At 43.4% G+C, this 21,823-nt stretch overlaps 1 protein-coding gene across 1 annotated transcript in view; it reads right to left on the reverse strand.

Annotated features, from left to right (window-relative positions):
- Positions 1-1,223: 1,223 nt before the first annotated feature.
- LOC109204793 (ABC transporter G family member 23-like) overlaps positions 1,224-21,823 on the reverse strand; it is a 44,475-nt gene continuing 23,875 nt past the window's right edge. The window contains exons 6-8 of the mRNA XM_019366596.2: positions 9,592-9,751; positions 6,043-6,197; positions 1,224-1,600 (exon numbers count right to left, since the gene is read on the reverse strand). Of these exons, the coding sequence (XP_019222141.1) occupies positions 1,483-1,600; positions 6,043-6,197; positions 9,592-9,751 (433 nt within the window). The 3' untranslated portion in view covers positions 1,224-1,482. The remainder of the gene's footprint in view (positions 1,601-6,042; positions 6,198-9,591; positions 9,752-21,823) is intronic.

Consider the following 21,823-nt stretch of genomic DNA (forward strand, 5'->3'; position numbering starts at 1 on the left):
GTTCCCAGAAATCCACATCAGGGAAGATGCGTATGACAGAAGGTCTCTCTGTGTCCACACAACGAGGTCACAGTGCAGTTTCATTCAGTCGTTGTGAGTGCAGTACCTGAAACACACAAAAACCACTTTTAATAAAATGTCTGTAATGAACCAAGGCTAATATAGATGGTTTGGCTGTACGTGCAAATCAAAAACTGTAACAAGGAAGTTGTTTAGAAAGTTATCATGTTCAAACCGACTTACCTTTGTCTTAACGACAACGTACAGTTGTCGCAGCGTGGAGGCATAAAGATGGACAAATCTTGCACCCAGCCGTTCGTGAATTGGATGTGGGCCTCCAGGGATTTAAGAATTATGCTTATTATTATTAATAAGAACCTTCAGAAATCTGCAGCTGCATAATAAAAGCCTGTAAGATAAAATTAGTGCACATGACAGGTGTGTGATTCATCTGGAAGTTATGTGCGGATTAGTGTACAATGAGAGCAATTTAGTATGTTTTTAGAGGCCCATGAGCAGTGTTGGTGCCCAGTCTGGATTTGTTACATCCATTTCATATGCTGGTTTGCCTGCAATAATGCTAAATCATAAGCTACTCAATCGACATGATGACATGACGTGGTTCTGCAGCATCACACATTAGCATGTTTTATCTCATTATCTATGACCTCAGCACATTGAAAATAACACTAAAAGCATTTTAATAGTGATATGAATTAATTTAGAACTCACCGGAAAGAAGATGCGGAGACCAAACCAACAAAAAGCTGGGGATTGCACAGAACTCGATCCGCTCGTCTCACCGCTGCAATGCAAGCCTGACGTCTTTGTTTAGTAATATCGGATACATGGGATCCCTCACGTTGCCTCCAGGTTGAAAAACGATGAAAAGAGAGCCCATTATCCAGCTTCTTGCCTTCACGATCGTGTGATCTAACGTTGCAACTGACAACACAACACGTACGAACCATAGCTGAAGCTGTATCCTGTGTCTGGCCTACTGTCATGGCGGAAAGGGGCGTGGCCCACCTCCAGTGACTCACTCCAAAGCCCTATAGGGTGTTGATGTCATTAGACCACACCCCTTCTCATTACAGAGATGCACATCACCTAATATGCTTAATTGGTAGTAGGCTTTCGAGCCTATACAGCTTGGAGTAAGCAACATGCATGAAGAGGATGATGTGGACAAAATACTCATTTGCCTAATAATTCTGCACTCCCTGTATATGGGTTTACCTTTAGATACATTGTTTTAAAGGTAATGTATTAAGCTGAGTGCAAAATTACATTTAGGGGTTTTAGGGGCATACTAAAATTAGGGAAATAGTGGAAGAAGTGTAACTAATTCATATAACACTGTAGCAATTTTCTTTTGGCTCTGGCACCTAAATGATTTCTTTATGCAGGAAAATCTCCAGTGGCATCAGCTGGAAAACAACTATACATGTGTGCTGTGTGATACAGGACAAAGCATACTGGTCATACATACTTTGATCTGAGAACAGGGTCTACTCCAACTGTTGGTTCATCCAAGATGAGTAGCTCTGGATTCTGTAGCAGAGCCGCTCCGAGAGACACTCTTCGCTGCTGACCCCCACTGGAACACAAGTGGGAGTGGACACTTTAAGCAGTTTGTCAGTTACATAAGGCTGGTGCATAACAAGCAGAGTTAGAGGGTCAACAGCCTGTTGCAAAGTCTTTACTACAACAGTTAAATATGATGACCAGCATAAAAGATTTCTACCTAGAAGTTGCAGCCCAGTATTATGACAAGCTACAAGTTAAACCACAAACAAAATCAGTATTAATTCAGCTTCTTATGAAACTGGTGTGAGGGCGTCTTGGAGAACAGAAGGCTGTTTGTTAAAGATAGTGATTGTTACGGTTCTCGGTCATTTTGACCAGCATTTTCAGTTCTTATATTACTTTGTATTATGGTTTGTATCCCGATGCTTTTGTTATGCTTTGTTTATTAGTATTCTATGTTTCTGTTATTCTTAGTGAGGGATTAGTTCTTAGGTTGCGTCTCGTGTTTAGTATAGGTTCAGTGTCAAGTCTGTGTCTGTTTCTTGTTTCCTGTTTTATTGTGAAGGGTTGTCTCATGTCAGTGTGTCTAGCTTTGCTCCCCGTGTCTCGTTAGCCCAAACCCTCCAGCTGTGTCTCCCTCCTGTTTCTCATTCCCTGATTACTTCCCTGTGTATATAGGCCCTGTGTTTTCCTGTGCTCTTTGTCGTGTCGTACCCTCAACAAGCTGTGTGTTTTGTCTCCGTGTTCCCATCTTTGTCTCCCGATTCCAAGTGTTTGTTAGTAGCTTTGTGTTTTCAGTTAGGGTTGTTATTTGAGTTATGTTTGGAGTTTCTGCACAGCGCAATAAAGCTGCCTTTTTCCGTTTACCAAGTCCAGCGTTGGTCCTCTTCCCTGCCTCACACAGCACACCATGACAGTGATGACTTTATGGCCCTTCCATTAAAGTATCTGTCACATGATCTCTGTCTATGGAACGCCAGGACTGCCATAATGAATTAATTAAATACACCATTAAATAATGAATTAAATGTGACATAATTCATTAAAATTGGAAATAATTAATTAAATAAATATCACGACACGTTTAATTAATTATCGACACATTTAATAATTAATAACAAATTTAAATAATTATCGACAGTTTTAATTAATTATTTAATGATTTATTTATTTATTTAATGCATCAGCACTTTTCTCCCCTTCATGTCTCAACTTGAAATCATTTTATCTGTCAGCCTCACCCATCAACTAAGTGGGCTGGGTTAACCCTGCCACTGCAGCTCTCTAGCATTTGATTGGTTGCCGTGCAAAGTAAGTCAAGACAGGTCGATCCTAGATAATCGATTGCTTGTGTGGACTTGGGCAGCCAGGTATCCCAGAATGCATTTCAAATCACAGGCAGCAATGGTGGTGGTGTAAGTTTTAAAATACCCCGTTTTTCTGTCACCAACTACACTTTTAACAGTGTTTGAGCCGCGAATGTCATGGCGTGATTTGTCGGGTCACGTTTACTTCGCTGTTTTATTTACAACTGAGCAAATCGGTTTGGCTGAGGTTAAAGTTACGTTTCATAACTGCATAGTTTTAGTGAAGTTTAATGGTTCACTGGCACATGTGTTAGACTGAACCATTCGCTTTTCTTTATCTGGTGTGTTTGGATTTAACAGTGAATTTGAGATTAAACTGACTTTAAATGTTTATACAAAGAGGAAAGAGAAGGCGCATTTCCACCGAGAGGAGCAGAGTTTGCAGCATGTTCATCATGAAGACTGCAACCTGAACAGAAATATTATATCATGTTTTTTAATAGTTATTCAACTCTATTCTAAGCACCAGCTATCTGTTAGAATTTTTAGAGTTTACTTAACTAAAAATAAACGAGGTTAACATATTTTTTTTTTTGTCGCTTTTTTTTTTTTTTTTTTTTTTTTTTTTTTTTGCTTTTTCGGTCATGTTATGTTTAACTGTCAAAGGCTTGTTACAAAGTATGAAACACATCGTGCAGACTTCTGGATGTTAGAAGAAAACTAATACTGCTCATGAATGAGACTAAAGGCAGAAGGTGTCCTTTAAAACTAAACATGTTAATAGGACCTCCCTATTTATATCATAGTTTATGATATAGCATGTGTACTTCAGTAATAGCCTACTTATTTCAGTGTAGTGGTGAACAGTCACACTGCTCCGTGGGTGTTATCTGTGATACTCCTTAACTATAATTTATCCAAGTTAACTCAGTTAACCATTCAGAGAGTTCTTTTGCAATGACAAGCATAAACAGTCATGTCGCCGGTAGGTTTCCGCTGTGCCAGCTGTTTAAATTACAGCTGCTTATGCAGTAACCATGGTAACCACGGACTCTGAGCGGCTGGATCGACGCAGGTCAGACAACAATTTTACATATGATCTTGAAACAGGACACAGCCACTATACGTGCTGACCTCATATCAAATGTGAACGCAGACTGAGTCTATGTTTGACGTTGAAGGAGTCAACTGTGCCAAAATGAATGAATTAAATACACCATTAAATAATTATTTAAATGTGGAAATAATTAATTAAACTGCGAAATAGATAAATAATTAGTTAAATGTGTCAATAATTAATTAAATGTGTAAAACAAATTTTTTATTAATTATTTCTCATTTAATTACTTATTGCCACATTTAATTAATTATTAATGGTGTATTTAATTAATTCATTATGGCAGTCCTGGCGTTCCATATCTGTCAGTGCCTTAGAGATTGTATCTTATATAGTCAGAGTGAGGGCAGTGTTAAATTAAATTATAATTAAATTAGTCCCAATATTTTTTGAAGTTATTTCCAGGAAATGGATGCTGTACTAATAAAACATTTAAAAAAAAAAACATAAAAATTGATTACTTTGTAATTACATCTTCTAACAAGCCGATGCATTCTCATAAACATAAAATTAAGCCATTAAAAATATAGTAGCAGGCACCAATTTGTGGTAGATGCCATGTTGCCCTTTCATTTTAAACACAGTGGTAGACCTTTTCGTTCAATTAATTGCATTGTATGTATGTTTGGGAAAATGCATTTGTGGGTGAGCTGCAGAGTTGAGTATGTGGGTTTTGGCATTGGCAAAAAAGATTTGGTAAGTTTTTCATGGGTAAACAGCTTATTGTGATTTCCCATTACTAACAGCTATGGGAGAATATTGGATGTCACAGAAGATAAATGGATCAGTCTGCTAACTACACTTAGCACTTAGCTCTTTCAAAGGTTGGTTCCCTTATAAACGCCAGCTCTTAAGGCTCCAAATGACTCTTCATTCAGAGCCTTCTATTTTAGCCTAATTTAGCAATTTTGAATGCTTTGTGTGTTTGGTAACATTTTTTTTATTCAGTGTTTTTATAAAAGCCTTATTTTTATTAATTACTGCTAGTAGAGAGAACATACATGGGGTTTAAGGCCTGGACAAAAGTTTGAAATCTTTGTGTTCCACAGTGGAAATGGCTGAAAATAAAAATGGGTATCGTTTTAGCCATCTCCTCATTTACAAATTCTGCACTCAGCACTGCATTATCACTGAAATGTAGCCAGAGTGTGCTCCTGTTCTGTCTTTTTGCGCTTGTTTCTTCACTTTTCCCAACTCATGGATTAAATCCATCTCTAAAATCCATCTCTTGCATTAAAATCAATCTCTCTGTTGCTCTGTGTACCTGGACAGTATAACTACACTTGCTGTCTTCGGAACATCTGCCCGCTTCTCCTTTCACAAATGGTATGATCTCCTATGGTCTCTCTTAGCATGTGACTGGCCACACGGTATGCCATCAAATCAAAGTCCCGCCCCTGCTTGCATGGATGAGTAACTGAAGATTAGGATCTTACTTATGGAGGTTGGGCTTTAGAGGTGTTTCCTTTACAAACAACACATCAGTAGTAGCAATGGACTAATCAGCCAACAGTTATTAAAACATTGCTAATTGTTACAAACTGAATGCTCTAAAAATTACTTTCAAAAAGCAGATGAAAAGTGACTGGATTAACCAAATGTCTATCACCACTAACAATATCCTAGTCTTTGGTGCTTGAAAAGCTCCCAATTGTTCAGGGTACCAAGGCATGAAGTTAGTGGGTCAGTAGATGATTATTGCTGTCAACTTAATAAAGAGTTGCACATAAAAGGCTATGACTGAATGCTTGACAAATATTTGGACAAAGCATCCATCTTCTGTAACAGCTTAAATGTGCCCTTAGCTGCAGCTTGTTTGGTGTCCAGTTGCTCAAACAATATAATTAGGTTTAAAGGTTTTTGGTTCTCTTACAAGGAATTAGCTGAAAACTCAGCAGGATTACTCATGGTTGTGATCAAGAACACTGATAATCAAAAAGGTGAATGTCACTGATGTAACTGTACATTTCTCTTTACTTGAGTCTTGCTTTCAGTATTATTGTTCTCACAAAACTAAAGATAAGCTTTAGCTCATTGGACTTTAAAATAATTTTATCTGTAAAGTGCTGCATTTTATGAGGCTTTTACCTGAGATTTTGAACAAGGCTGTTTTTCTCAGGCAGATCTAGGAAGCCAATGAGATGTTTCATGCGTTCCTGGATTTCCTTAGATGCCAGGCCATGAATTCGGCCAAAGAAGGTCAGGGTGTCACTGATGGTAAACTCATTGTACAGCGCCAATTTCTGTGCAACACAAATGCAAACAAGACATGAAACTAATATTTGATGCTCTGATTGGGTTTTTTTTTTCAAGGAAATTCATCATATGCATGACTTTTGTCAGAGTATGCAGAAGACTTGCGCAAAAGGGGGGAGAGAGGAAGAACATTATATATTATATACATTAGGTGAATGTGCAGTAGTAGCATTGTATGCAGCAAGCAGGTGAATTCTGTATATTAAGTGAATTAAATAAGAATAGACAATCTGAACATTTTACAAAATAGACAATATGAACATATTTTGTGTGTGTGTGTGTGTGTGTGTGTGTGTGTGTGTGTGTGGAGGGGGGGTATTATGGTTTAGGGCCCGGATGGCTTGGGGATAGAAGCTCCTCTTGAGTCTCTCTGTCCTTGCCCGGATGTTGTGGAACCTTCTGCCGGATTGCAGAAGTTGGAACAGTTTGTTGCCAGGATGGGACGGGTCCTTCAGTATCTGCGCTGCTCTAGTCCGGCATCCCCTGGTGTAGGTGTCCTGAAGCGGGGTGAGAGCAATCCTGCAGCAGCGTTCTGCTGTACAGATCACTCTCTGAAGAGCTTTTTGGTCCTTAACACAGCTGTTCCCAAACCAGGATGTGATGTTCTGTGTGAGGATGCTCTCCACAGCATCTGCCTAGAAAGTCTTTAGGATCTCTGGCGAGTCCCTGAACTTCCTCAGTTGTCGGAAGTAATACAGGCGCTGCCTGGCCTTTTTGGTCTGGACCTGAATGTGGGCAGACCATGCCAGGTCTGAGGAGATGTGGACACCAAGATACTTGAAGGACTGCACCCTCTCCACTGGAGCTCCATTGATGATAATGGGCTTGTAGTCTCTGTGCTGACTCCTTCTGAAGTCCACCACCAGCTCCTTGGTCTTGCCAACGTTCAGCTGGAGATGGTTATCCTGGCACCATGATGCCAGATTCTTCACTTCATCCATGTAGGCCACCTCATCGTTGTTGGAGATGGCGCCCAACACCACTGTGTTGTCAGCAAACTTCACAATGGTGTTGGAGCCGTGGGTGGCCACACAGTCTGAAGTGTAGTGGGAGTAGAGCAGTGGCAGAGGACACAACCCTGTGGTGCTCCTGTGTTGATGGTGATGCTGTTAGAGACGCATCTACCCACCCTCACCACCTGAGTTCTGCCAGTGAGGAAGTCCAACACCCATGCACACAGACGGCTGTTGAGTCCTAGATCCCTCAGCTTTGTGAACAGTCTGCTGGGCACTATTGTGTTAAACGCTGAACTGTAATCAACAAACAGCATTCTCACATAGTTACCCTTTTTCTTGTCCACGTGGCTGAGGGTGGTGTGCAGGACATGGGTGATGGCGTCTTCTGTGGATCTTTTGGGTTGGTAGGCAAACTGGAGTGGATCTGTGGTGTCTGGGATGGAGGAGGAGATGATGTTTTTCAGCAGCCTCTCGAACACCTTCATTACTACCGAGGTCAGTGCAACTGGCCGGTAATCGTTCAGGGATGAGGGTTTGCTGTTCTTGGGCACAGGGATAATGGTGGATCTTTTTAAGCATGTGGGGACCACAGACTTCACCAGGGACTTGTTGAAGATGGAAGTGAACACACCTGCTAGCTGGTCAGCACAGCAGACGGCGGGTGATGCCGTCTGGCCCCGCCACTTTCCTTGTGTTCACTCTCCTCAGTGCCGCTCGGACGTTGTGCTCCGCGATGCTGATCACCAGTCTCTCACTGATGGTAGTTAGCATTAGCCGCCTGGCTAACCTCGAAACAGGCGTAGAACTGGTTCAGCTCGTTGGCGAATGCAGAGTCGGCGTTGATCAGTGCAGTGTCCCTGGCTTTGTAGTCTGTAATGGTGCGTAGTCCATGCCACATACTCCGTGTGTTGCTCAGGTGGAAGCGAGACTCCACGCGCTCGTGGTACCGGCGTTTGGCACCTCTCACCATTCCTAGGTTAAAGCCAGAGCCGTCCACGTTGTAGCAAAAGAACACATTCCTCCCACTCCGGGTTCCAGCTTGCTTCCTGCATCAATGAATGCAATGTTCAGAGCAACACACAGGAAGACCAATACCATGTTGTGTTATCTACTTCATACTAGTCTGATAGAAATGAGGCTCACTCAGGTACAGGTGGCTCAATGCAGCAAAGGCTAAATTACAGAAGCCTTACAGCAAGGCACTTAATACAATTTCATGAGGAGCTGATGTGGAAGTTAGGGTGATTATTTTCTGGATAGAGCAATCATGCTCAGACCTTCCACAGACAAATAGTTGGAAAGAATTTGATTGTAGATGGTGTTTGCGAAGGTTCTCAGTCATCCCGATCATCGTAATCTAAGGAGCTTGGAAAGAAAAGCATCTGGACTTGTTTAAAGTTTCTTGAAGACGTTTCACCTCTCATCCGAGAACCTTCTTCAGTTCTAAAAGTAATTTGTGGAGAGTCCCAGATTTTAAGCCCTATGGAAGTGTACCCCAGAGGGTCATGGACTCTTTATTGATCCTCTACCTAATCAAACAAGCCAAGGTGTGAAAACGGCTGTGGGTCACAATCAGCCAAGGTTTCGGGTGAACCCATTGTGAGACCTAGCCCCACCCTATCATGTGATTTACTGGGGTCAAATGGCCCAGGATGTGAGTTGGCGTTAAGGTGTCTGGGAAGGGATCTCAAAACTGGATTATACATTGCAGACAGTTGGTGTCGTAAGCCACCGCCTCTGTTCAAAGATGGTCGTTCGCAGTGGACATAGTGGACTTCTTTCACTCCTCTTTCAAACCATCTGTCTTCTCTGTCCAAAATGTGAGCATTGATATCCTTGAAAGAGTGACCTTTGTCCTTAGATGCAGATGAACAGCTGAGTCTTGTCCCGTCGAGGTGTCTCTTCTGACTGTAGATAGTCTGTAGCCTATTTGAGTACTCTTTGGCAACCAACAGATACAGATTAACGAAACAAGGAAGTGTTGCCTTTGTGTCACAAACTTTTATCAAAGATTTGAAGGATTTCGGGGCACATGAGAATTTCAACAAATCCAAACAAGAGCAGGAGGACACCTTTTAACATGAATTCACTAGCTGGGCCCACATCCTCATTTTAGGTTTAATAGCGTTTTAGTAGGTAAAAGTAAATGCTTTTACATGAATTGAGCTGCGGTTTGGGGAAGGCCTCGAAGGGGATTGGCGATGGCTCCTGGGCCAGGCAGATCCCCATGTACTAAATAGAAGTGAAGAAGTTAAAGAATGGAGAACAAGGGGGGAGGGAGGGTGGGGCACGTAAACGAGAATGAACAGCTTGCAGAACTGGGGGAACCTATATAGATGACAGCTGGAAGGAGCGCGTTTGGAGGCGTGGTCCTGCTCCTGAAATTCAGATACATAATCTCCAAGAGATACAGTGTCATGTTTACCTGGGGCATGTATCCGACTTTCTTTCCTGGAACGTTGTGACCTGGAAATTTAGGCGGCTTCCCTAAAACAGTAATGTGACCCTGTGAGATTTTCAGGGTTCCCACAATGCATTTCAGAAGTGTGGTCTTCCCACATCCGCTGGGTCCCAAAAGGCCATAACTGCAAAACAGTTACAAGAATTTCAGATCAAACTTAAAGTGTCTTCGTTAGTTTTGCAGAGGGAAATGTCTGTGTAGTGCAAAGCATGTGACGAGTACATGACTTCAAGTTCACTCAAAGTAAACTGATTTACCATGCTAGAAAAAGTGCCTTACGACAGACTGGTCAATACTGACCGGAACATTAAAGTAAGGCGTGGGAGCACAACTGGAGGGCTAGAAGACTCTCAGATGGAAGCCGCCATGTTCCCCCACTATATTTGAATACAGTGGGAGGACATGTCACTTTCAACTAATTATGTTTTATGTATGTGGCAAGAGACTGACCACATAAGTAGTATGCCAAAGGAAAAGGAAAAGAGAAGGGATAGGCATTTGTATGCCATAAAGAGAAATGTAAATTAATGCCTTAACCTTCAGATTCAAAATATGACGTTTCCTATCTGTGTTTTCTAATCGGAAAAGGGGTCCCCTTCTCCAAAGTAGTGAAAATGTGAAGGAAAGAGACAATGCCACCAACATCTTAATAAAATCTTATTAAGATGCCAGACCTTAATGCACCCAGGACCTTGATGCAGTTGTTGGTGATGCATCTACTTCATGCATTTATTACTTCTAGGCTTGACTACTGTAATTCGTTATTGTCAGAATGCCCTAACTCCCTGAAAAGCCTTCAGTTTATCAAAAATGCTGCAGCAAGAGTACTATGGCGTTATTTTTGTGCCACTATTCTGAGCGCATGTAAAAAAAAAAATTGCAGGTGGAAGTGTTGCATTTTGAGGAGAAATTTATTTTGAGAGAAGAAAAGCTAAATTTGAGTGAACAAAATTCATTGCTGCGTGCAAAAAATGTATTTCAGTGTTTGCTTTTATCCATACACACACAATAGCAGCCCCTCTCGCTCAGTTTTTGCATTTGCGCTTGCTCGCAATGTGTTGCTTGCGCTCTCAACACTTCTGCCCGTGCGCCTTCAACTCTTTCTGTACACAGTTATATTTGTGCCACAAAACCAGCCAATCACAGACTTGGATGCAAAAAAATCTGATTGGCTGTTTTGGTCTCCAATCAGCTCAAAATGACGAAATGCAATATCCCAGAACGCATTTCGTCCAAAACTCAAACGAGGCAGTGGCGGAGGAACGCAGAGTGGCGGAGTTTGAAATATTACTCTTTCTGGGTCACAAAATAAACTTTTAAGATATTTTCATGCGAATGGTGCTGTGTAAACTTCAAATATCTGCTCGATTTATCAAGACATCACATATTTGCATAAGTGCTCTAACATTTTTGGAGATGCCTGTTACACACTAGCTGACTGGGTGGTCACTCAGGTTAAACATAATATATAAGGCTGAACTGACAAAAAAAAAAAATCGGCCAACTACACCACCATGTATTACAGGAAAAACCTTAAAGCCTTTGAACTAAAACAAACACTGTTGTGACAGTGATGTATACTGTCTTGTTGGTATATACGTATGACTTGCAGTGATGGGAATAACAGCGTTACTAACGGCGTTACTTTTTTCAGTAACGAGCAGTGTTGGTCAAGTTACTTGAGAAAAGTAATCAGTAACTAATTACTGATTACTTCCCCCCAAAAGTAATCCCGTTACTTTACTGATTACTTATTTTCAAAGGTAATTAATTACTTAGTTACTTTTTTAAAAACACAATTTTCAACCGGAATAGGTAAGAAAGCAATAGATCTTTCAGCCCAATTCTACTTTTTCTGTATAATCCATCATACAAAATGTAATCGAATGGAAAAGTCTCTTTTTAAAACTTGTTTTATTTGTTTTAATCTTTTAACTTTATGCATCAAGCAAAAATTTAATTATATGCAACATTCTCTGACTGGAAGAAATTTGTTTAACATTTAAACCTATTTTCTGCACATTCCAGCACATAAAATAAAATATTTTTTGTGTTTGCACTCACTCTTGCAAATAAATGCAAGTGAAACACAGCAGAAAATAAATAATATTAAAGACTCAGCGGTCCTGTTGCTCTATTTTCACCTGTATAGCAGGCGGATGTTTGCCCTGGTGCAGGTGTGCCGCACCGGTCAGTGGAAGATCCCGCGAGTTTGTCTGTGAATCTCCCATACCGTGGTAGCGTACTCGGTGCTTGCTCGGAAGTTAAGGGTTTTTTCGCTGTAAAAAGAAGTTTTCTTCCCACGCAGTGAACAGCGGACGCTAATGTTTTTGTCACTTTTTACGAAATCAAACTCAAAGTAAGGTCAGTACTTCCTGTCAGGTTAGGGCTGTGTGCAGGCAGGAGTGGTGGTAAGGAGGACCCAAAGTGCAGACGCTCGGAGGCAAAAGTGTATTTCAAAGCTCAGCTTTAATGCTGGAAGGCAAAAAGTAACAAAAAAATCCCCGAAAATACAAAATAAACTTAGGCAGGCAGGCAGGCAGGCAGGCAGAACACACAGCAAAATGAACGGTAGATCGCGACACGGACATAGAGAAACACAGGGCTTAAATACACAGAGGGAGCAATCAGGGAATGGGTAACAGGAGGGAAACACAGCTGGGGCAAATCAGAACTGACGAGACAAGGAAGCGTAAACTGAACACACTGAGATAAGACAGAGACCATCAAAGTAAAACAGGAAGCATATAACACAGACCGAACAAAAGACACAGACTCACATGCAGGCACTACACCAGAGGGAACAGAGACGTGGGACCAGGACAGACACTGACTGGACGTGGGGATACAGCAGACAGGGGAGACAGCAACTAAGGATCACACCGAGACATAAACCAAAAGACAAAACACAGACCAAGAAACCAAAGACTAGAAATGGTAAATAATATAATAAACTCAAAACCCTGGGTCAACGACCCAGGCATCCTAACACTTCCACGCTTTAAACACTGCACGCTCATACTCTCTCCCGCACTCGATATATTATCCATTGTTGATCTGCACTAGGGTCTGCTCGATTATGGCAAAAATGATAATCACGATTATTTTCACTGAAATTGAGATCTCGATTATTTGACGATATTTATTTAACAATAACAATGTATTGAATAATGGCTTTAAAGATTGTCAAAAAATAATATAAAATAGTGTGCAAATACTGATTACAGTGCAAATGTTTGCAATATAAAAAATAAATAAAAAATGTAAACATCTATGTTTAGTGAACTTCAAAATACTGCACAATATTTGATCTACGTTTGACTCCGCGAACCCATAATGTTTCCACCAATGTTCCCTCAAATTTTTCATGTGTCTGAGCGAACACACGAACTCCCTGATTTTTTATTTTATTAAAATAATCAAATTACAGCATTTACATTTATGTTAGACTACTTTTAATTAACTGCTTTAGCTCACTTACAATGAAAATGTAAAAAATCCTGTTCATGACCTGTGTAGTATGTTAACACTATTGGAAGTAAAAATAACTTTAACTCCAATTTTGAAAACACAACTTTCTTTCTTTTCTTTTTTTTTTCATAAAGCTCTGACTTGTATTATGAGTCTGTGGTCTGGGAGTGAGTCCTGTAACTCTGTCTGCCAAATATAGTATATAATGACCAATGTTGGGCAATTAATTATATAGTTACTTCTTCAAAAAAGTAACTCAGTTTGGCAAACAACAAAGTTTTTTGCAGCTATTTTTTTTTAAAAATGCAGCCAAGGCGTTTTTAAATAAACATTTCAAACTATTTACAGAACAGCTGTTCTGCATCAAATTTGATGCCACACAAATTATTTGTGCCACTCCAAAAAATAATTTCTGTCCACTATGAGATAAAGGAGAACAACAGCCTGATACCTGCAGGCGTGACAACAGGAAATGTATCACTCCTGTAACACCTGTAACATTCAGTACTCGCCTCATTGTTCTGACACACCAACAAAACTATTGACTACACTACACACTAGCTACACAAGATTTGCGCTAAACGTCTCAAATCTCTCACATCTCAGAACACCGCCGTCACTCCTAAAACTTCCTCCCGTTTCTTAACAACTAGATGCCACGTTGCCATATCATTTTTTGATTGGTCGACACGGTACTTTTTTCGACCAATAGGAAAGGGTGGGGGGTTTTTGGTTTTGTTTTTGCTCACAGGCGGAGAGTGCTTTCGAGCGTTTTCCTTATAAAACGCAGTTTTTACCGTTTCTTCCCGCAGTAAATATAAACAACGATAGTATTCAGGAAGAAAACCAAACACTGCATATATTTTTATCATAACTCTGGTTTTACGTGGCCTATCAACACAATTTAAAAACTGGTATAAAGTCCACACTTTTTCCATCAATTGTTCTGTCTGTCCTGCTCACATCTCCAATGGTTGTACACGTTGTCATTAACGTGGCTTCACTCCACATCAGCCACGCCGCTTTGCTTGCTAAAACACCGGTGTCGGCACATAAGGACGCTGTCGTAGCCTGTCAACGACGTTGATTGGCTGCGTATATATGAATGTGAATCGCATTATTGGCTGGACTATAGGATAAGGTGGCATCGTTCTAATCCCATATAGGAGCAGCTAGGGATGGGTATCGAAAACCGGTTCTTGTTGAGAACCGGTTCCCACTGTTTCAATTCCTTGGAATCGTTTGCCATTTTTGCAAACGATTCCCTTATCGATTCTAGTCGCCCCGAATGATGTCACCACGTTGCGGAGCGTCGGAGCGTACCTGGCAGGAAACACGGCGCCTAAGCGGCTCAAACGCTTAAAAGTTTGTTTATACTTTACGAGAACGGATTGTCATCCGTTCAGGGCAACTTGCAATACTTGCAAAGTAGATATTTCATTAAAGGAGGAAACACTACGAATATGCAAAAGCATTTGCTGCATAAATGTCTTTAATTCCGCTCCGGACTCTTGAATCTCAACCCAGCAGCAGCAGCGGTAACGTTTGCACGTCATCTCCCGTTAATGCGGCAGGTAAATAATCAACTAACAGTGCATATTATGTTAGCGCGATCTGCTTTATTACAAAACCTGCCATTACTGTGCATTTAGGTGACCGTGATGAGAGAGACAGACAGAGTCTGGCTGGCGCTCGCTGGCAGTTGTCGCTGCAGTCCACCGGTAGCGTCTCTTTTCAGGCCCGAATGTCACCGAGCAGTGACTAGTTTGTGGTCAAAACCTTGCAGCCATTTGCCACAGCAGATGGTAAGTGAATGTGTTTAATTGTAGGCAGGGACATTACTGGATATTCTTGTGTAATTGCTAGAGAATAATTTATGTTATACTTTGTTATTGCTACAGAAGAATATTTATTTTATTATTTTACGTTTACAATTTTCCCGGGGGACCCTGTGACACCCCATTGAAGAGCCGTAGGCTGTGGATCTCTTAAGATCTCACTGTTGGGTTTGTAAGGCCATGTTACTCCTAAATTTCTATCTTGTTGAAAGAGAAGATATAAAACAGTTCTAAGCTAATCGACCTTAGTGTTCTCCTTTTTAAAAACAAGAATCGATAAGAGAATCGATAAAGAATCGAATCGTTAAACAGAATCGAAAATGGAATCGGAATCGTTAAAATCTTATCAATACCCATCCCTAGGAGCAGCCAGTCACTTACTAACACTGCAAAACAGAATTGTTAAGTTTTAATTTTAATTTCAATTCAGGTTAGATTTTTTTTGTGCGCAACGCAGATTTTCTGTGCGCAGAGACCGTGCCAGCAGTGCGCAATTGCGCACGTGCGCAGCTTAGAGGGAACATTGGTTTCCACACCACTGAAGTCGTTTTACCTCTCTTTTCAACCAACGGCATTCTTTCTTCAGCAGCCATTATCCTCTCCTCTCCAAATAACTTCTGTTTAGGTTTCCGAGCTTCCCTCGGGTCCTCTTAATTGTTGTGATGCGTGTTCGAAACGCAGAGAGGTGCGCTCGATTTGCCACACGGAGCAGCGCGAGAGTAAAGCACAAGGGAGGTGCTAATAATCGGCTCAGTCATTTTTAATGATCGTTGAAAACCCAGATCGTAATCGAGTTTAAAATTCGATTAATTGAGCAGCCCTAATCTGCACACAGCTGTTGCCACGAACATCGCACTCGCTTACATCATTGTCATGAGACACTCGTAAAAAAATTACAGTTTTAGTAACGCAGTAACGCAGCGTGCTTACAGGAAAGTAAAAGTAATCTAATTACCTTTTTTGCAATAGTAATCCCTTACTTTACTCGTTACTTGAAAAAAGTAATCGGATTACAGTAATGCGTTACTGCTCATCTCTGGTAACGAGTAATCTAACTACTTACTATTCCTATCATTACAACGCCATTACCGTTACTAACAAGAAAATGCGGTGCGGTCGCGTTACTATTTTTCAACAAACAAACGGTTGAAGCTATCTTCAGCTTACCGCATTTTATATCACTTGAATGGAAGTAACTGTAAGTAATCTGGGCACTACAGCTTTAAGCAGCTGCGCGTGCTCCCGCGGGTGGCAATCACTTTCTGCCAGACGATCACTTTTTGGCACAACACCTGGAGCTAAGGGGGCAAAACAATCGCATGAGTGCTGCTGTTTGACTGAGGAAGAACAAAGTAGTCGTGGTAAGCCAATGACATGACCACTTCAAGATGACAAAGCAACAAGGTGATATATACCAGTTTTTAAACTGTGTTGCGAGGCCACGTAAAACCAGAGTCATGATAAACAATATCTACGCGGCGTTTTTTCCTCAATAGTTTCATCACGTCTGTCTAAGGACAGTGCTGGCAAGCACTCTCTGCTTATGATAACCCTCCCCCCCAAAAAAACCCCCACCCCTTTAGTGTTGGTGGAAAAATGCACCATGTCGACCAATAAAAAAAATTATATGGCAACATGACATTTGGTTGTTTAGGAAGAGGGGGAAGTTTTAGTGGTGATGGTGAGAGACAGAGAAAGAAAGAAAGACAGCAGAAAAAGAGAGAGAGAGAGCGCAAACTTTGAGATGTGAGAGATTTGTGACGTTTGGATCAATGTGGAGTAAGTGTCTGTCCAAATTCCATTCCTGCTCTATAAACAGTAGACATCAATTAATTCAATTTATTTATTTTTTTATTTATTTATTTTTTTTATCAAACTTTGTTGTTATTATTTATTTTATTTTCAGTTGTTACAGATGGGACAGACATGACGGGGGGATAGGAAAGGGAGAAAGAAAGAGAGGAAGGAAAAGAAAAACAGAAGGGAAAAGGGACAGTGAGAAAGGGCACTTACAAAGACAAAGAGAAAGAAAAAAAAAAAATCTCCTGGATCACCTGTTGAGAGAAAAAGAAGAGAAGACAAGCAAAAAAAACCCAAACAAAAACAAAGCAACATACTAAACACAACACCATCACGTTAATCTAGCTGAGTGTGAACAGCAGTAAATACTAAATATTGAAAGTTGCTGTGCAGCACGCAGGACAGACAGCGCACAATGTGCTTTGAAGTAGCAGCTAAGAAAGGTGTAGTTTATGTCTACGAACAGTGAACACCCGTGTGCACACCTGTGTGGATCAACGCGCTTGTATACAAAAGGTTTCCCCATGTAACGGTCTGCTAGAGGGTGTGGAGGCCCATAGCCCCGTCCCCCAGGGCATGAAGCAGGCATGGAGGAGATCCAGGCTCCAGACATCCAGAGGCCCCAGAGTGCGAGAGCCCAAGGAGTACCACCAGAGGGGCATCCGTGCCACCTTCCTGGGAAGGGCTGAGGAGATCCCCAGACGAGGGGGTCACCCAGTAGCCACGGAGCAGAAGCCAGAGGGGCTGCACCGGCGTGCCCGCCGGCTCTGCCGGCAGCCAGCTGTGCCAGAGTGAACCGAGTTGCAGGCCCCGAGGCCGGAGGCCCGAGGGCCCCCTTTTGCCCCGGAAGAGGCCTGACCGAGCGACAGGCACCAGGCCCCGCCAAGTAGCCACCGGGAGTGAGCTGGTGCATACCTGAGCGCCCAGCCCCGGACACCAAGAACCACCAATGCACCAACCCCTGAGGGCATCAGTTACCAGCAGGGAGTGTGGTGAGGGGAGATAGGCCTCCACACTTGGAGGGCCTGGGAGTACCCAGGGAGGTGGAGTCTAAGACCCGACCTGACATATAGACACAGACAAACAGGCACACACAGACATAAACATGCTTTCCCACCCTCATGCACACATATACAAACACTCAGCACTCACCCAACGTAGGGATAGACATACATGTACACACAATCATACTCCCCAAACATACTCTATGCCCTGGGTCCAGGTACCCTCGCCCCCAGAGGGGGAAACGGCACCCAGACCCAAGAGATGTGACCCTTTCCCCCGGGGTGGAGGCAAGCAGACCGCCCCAGGCTCCGCAGCAGCAGGGAGGCCAATCGGACAGCCAACACCTCCTCCCAGCCCCCTGCCCCGATGGCTAGTAGAGAACGGGGGTGTGTGAAGACCCCATACCTCCCTCCTCCCGCTCATGTGTAGTGTTGCTGCGTGTTGTTCTAAAGTGCATTTAAAACAAGGGAGGGCATGGTGCTGCTGCCAGAGAGCAGCAGGTGTTAGCACGGCCCCTCCCGAGAACCCTCAATGTCTACATGGATTTAAAATTGAGAGGTGGGCACCGGCGCCAGAGGTAGGGTTGAATACACAGACCGTCCTCTGGACGCCATTAACGTGGTCACCCTCAAGGCCCTATATATATATATATGTGTGTGTGTGTTATGAGAGTGTGGATGTGGATGTCTAAGTTGTGAAATAAAATTGAGGCACAGGTGGCCAGAAGGGGACAGAGGGGGGGGGGAATGCCTCCCCTGCACCCTGGTGACACACCCGCACCCCAAGGCCCTACCTGTGTGGGTGGGTGTGGTGGAGCGGGAAGAGGGAGGCAGCCGGGGATGGGGAGGAAAAGAAGGGAGGGGCAAGATGCCCCTCCTTAGGGCCAGCTCCCCGGCTGACCCCAGTAGGCACCCCGTCCTCTAGTACCCACCAAGGCAAGGGAGCCCAGGCCCATCCAGATCGGGGCCTATGGCAGCAGCACCGCTAAGCCCCACAGGACCTGGGGAAGCCCACCCCACCCCACCGCAGAGGAAACTATACCCACCCCAACATTCAATCATCTCCAGACTACACAAGACAACAGACACCCAGGTTAGGTTTATTCTCCACCTCTCCTGTGTCTCTCCCCCACCTGCAGAGTGGACTTCTGCAAGGATGGAACAACCTCCCTGCCAGTTGAAGAGTCCCCCAGTTAGGTCGATGCACCAGAGGCCCCCTGCGCCAGGGCTGAAATTAATTCAATTTAAAATCCTCCACCGGTTACACTATTCTAAGGTCGGACTGCACAAGATTTATCCTTCTATCTCCCCAATGTGTGACAGGTGCAGACGGGCAGAAGGTACGTTGTTTCATGCCTTTTGGTCTTGTCCCTCATTTAGAGGCTTTTGGTTTAAAATATTTGACTTCATATATGAAACTTTTACAGCCTGAACCTGAACTTGTAATTTTTGGATGTTCTCCGACGTCAGAGCTACTCCTGGTTAAACTGCAGGGGCCACTGGAACTAGGTTTGATTGTTGCCAAGAGACTAATACTGAGGGAATGGAAGTCCTCAGAAGCACAGGACCACCAGTGTGTCTGCAACTGGCCTTGTGCTGGCCCATGTGTGGGCCACATCTGGCAAACCAAATCTGGGCCATCAAAGAGCCATCATTCTTTGCGGTATGTGGGCCATGTGTAAACACATTGTTTGTGCCAGATCCGGGCCATACCAATTTTGCTATGTGGGTAGGTCTGACTGTGAGTGCAATTGGTTGTCTCCTGTCTATATGTTGGGCCTGCGACAGACTGGCGACCTGTCCAGGGTGTACCCTGCCTCTCGCCCTAAGACAGCTGGGATAGGCTCCAGCGACCCTGAAATAGATAAGCAGAAGTGAATGGAGGGATGTTCGGAGAAAATTGTGCGCTGCTTGTGCTGTTGTTGTTTTTGGTGTTGATGTGTATAGCTGGCAGCAGGAGGGCTGCAGCCGTTTAATGTAGGCTACTGTTACAGCAACCGTGTGATCACTGTAAGGGTGGACAGCGCGCGGCTCGGGGTGAGCCGGAGGCTGGCGCGCCAGCGGGACCTGCCAAGCTGGAGATGGAGGTCGAGGTGCGCGGGGGTCCTGCCTGAGGGCGGCATGCTGTCCGCTTCGGCCGTCTGCCCAGCTGCCTCTGAGCCCCGGCTCACTTCCACTCCTGCTCCGCCGCCTCTGCTTGCCATATGGGTGGCCATCAGGCCAGCTCCCGGGCTTCCACTGGAGGCGCGGGCGACCGCCAGAGTGGACACTTCCCCGTCGCTGGGCTGGGGAATGGGGCGCCTACGGTCTGGGCCGATTCCTTCGCCTGCTCGCGGGGTGGGGTGAAGCTGGCAAGGGGGTATGTGGCAGGGCGTGTTCTGCGATGCCGCTGCAGGTTTGGTGGTGGTGATGTGTACGGCTGCCAGCGGGAGAGCTGCAGCCGTTGAATGTACTATTACAGCAACCGTGGGATTATTGTAAGAATAAATGATGCGCGAAGCATGAAAATGCCATCGGGTCTGCCGTGGTGGCGATCTTTTTTTTTTTTTTTTTTCTAAATCTTAAGTGCACACAAACCAGTAAACAAATTAAAACAAATACTGTTGATAAACTATAATACAAAAATGACAATTAAAATTCTCAACAACAAAAACAATATATATTATTAATATCTAAACAACTTAACAATCCCCAAAGTGTCTAAGTCACGTGACGTGTCAGCGCAACACCGAAACATAAGAGGGGGGGGAAAGCAAAGTGTGCCTGCTCTCCGCTGTCACAGGAGCGGCGAGTCCAGCGACCTGGCTGTTTCGTTTTTGCCGAAAGCACAGCGTAGCAAGCAAGCAGAACTCAAAGTAAAGAATCGATCTAACCAGGCTAGTATCGATCCGATACCGATCCCGACTTGGGATCGATACTATCGATATTTGGATCGATCCGCCCACCACTAATTCACACACTGGTGATGGCAAGCTACATTGTAGCCACAGCCACCCTAGGGCGCACTGACAGAGGCGAGGCTGCCGGACACTGGCGCCACCGGGCCCTCTGACCACCACCAGTAGGCAATGGGTGAAGTGTCTTGCCCAAGGACACAACAACCGAGACTGTCCAAGCCGGGGCTCGGACCGGCAACCTTCTGATTACAAGGCGAACTCCCAACTCTTGAGCCACGATCGCCCCAGTGCCAGGGAGGCTGGCAGGGCAGCTGCACCTCATTTGGTAATCATGCTCTCAACCTTTTGGAGTGATGTTAGTAACCAGGGAGAGGAGAGTGGTACTTTGAGGCGACTGTTTTTGTGATTTGGCGCTGTATAAATAAAATTGAATTGGTGGAGTCAGCTGGAAAGCAGCCCAGCAGTGGTTCGAATGACAGAGCAAGTGTTGCGAGTCCTGACTAGGGTTACAATAGGATAATGTGTAGTGTCTATATTTGGTAAATCTGTTTTCTAGTGGAGGGGTGACTAGCTGTTCCATTTATTGTGTGAATGCCTTGAGATCCTGTTTCTCTTTATTCTTTATTTTTATTTTTCTAGTTGCTTCCATACGTTTTTTCCTGCTTAACTAGTCCCTCAGTTTTTATGCCATTATCACCATTCAAATTTGTACAGTTTCTGTCAATTCTGCTCTTTCCAGCTATATCTTTTGGTGGTTGTAACTGTTATATTTTTTGCTATATTAATTTTTTCATGCAATTTCTGCTCCCATTAAAGTGAATGGCAGACATCCCATAAAACGCTCTAAGTGGCATGTTTTTGAAGCTTAACTACTTCCACATACTTTGACCCAGAACCACCATTCCACCTTTAAACTGTTCTCCTGTCCTTCTGCTACTACTCGTGACCCGTCATCACCAGTGTGTGAATGGGTGGATGACTGGATATGTAAAGCGCTTTGGGGTCCTTAGGGACCAGAAAAGCGCTATATAAATACAGGCCATTACTGTCTAATTCAGCTTTTCCATAAGCTCTACCATTTCCCTTGAATTAATTTTTAACTTTTTAAATTTTAATAATTATTTAATTATCAGGATTTGCATGGGTTGCTATCGTTGCTATGGACTGAATGTTAGAGTGCGTGCAC

Source organism: Oreochromis niloticus, linkage group LG13 (genome assembly GCF_001858045.2).
Source record: "Oreochromis niloticus isolate F11D_XX linkage group LG13, O_niloticus_UMD_NMBU, whole genome shotgun sequence".
NCBI classification, from domain to species: Eukaryota; Metazoa; Chordata; class Actinopteri; order Cichliformes; family Cichlidae; genus Oreochromis; species Oreochromis niloticus.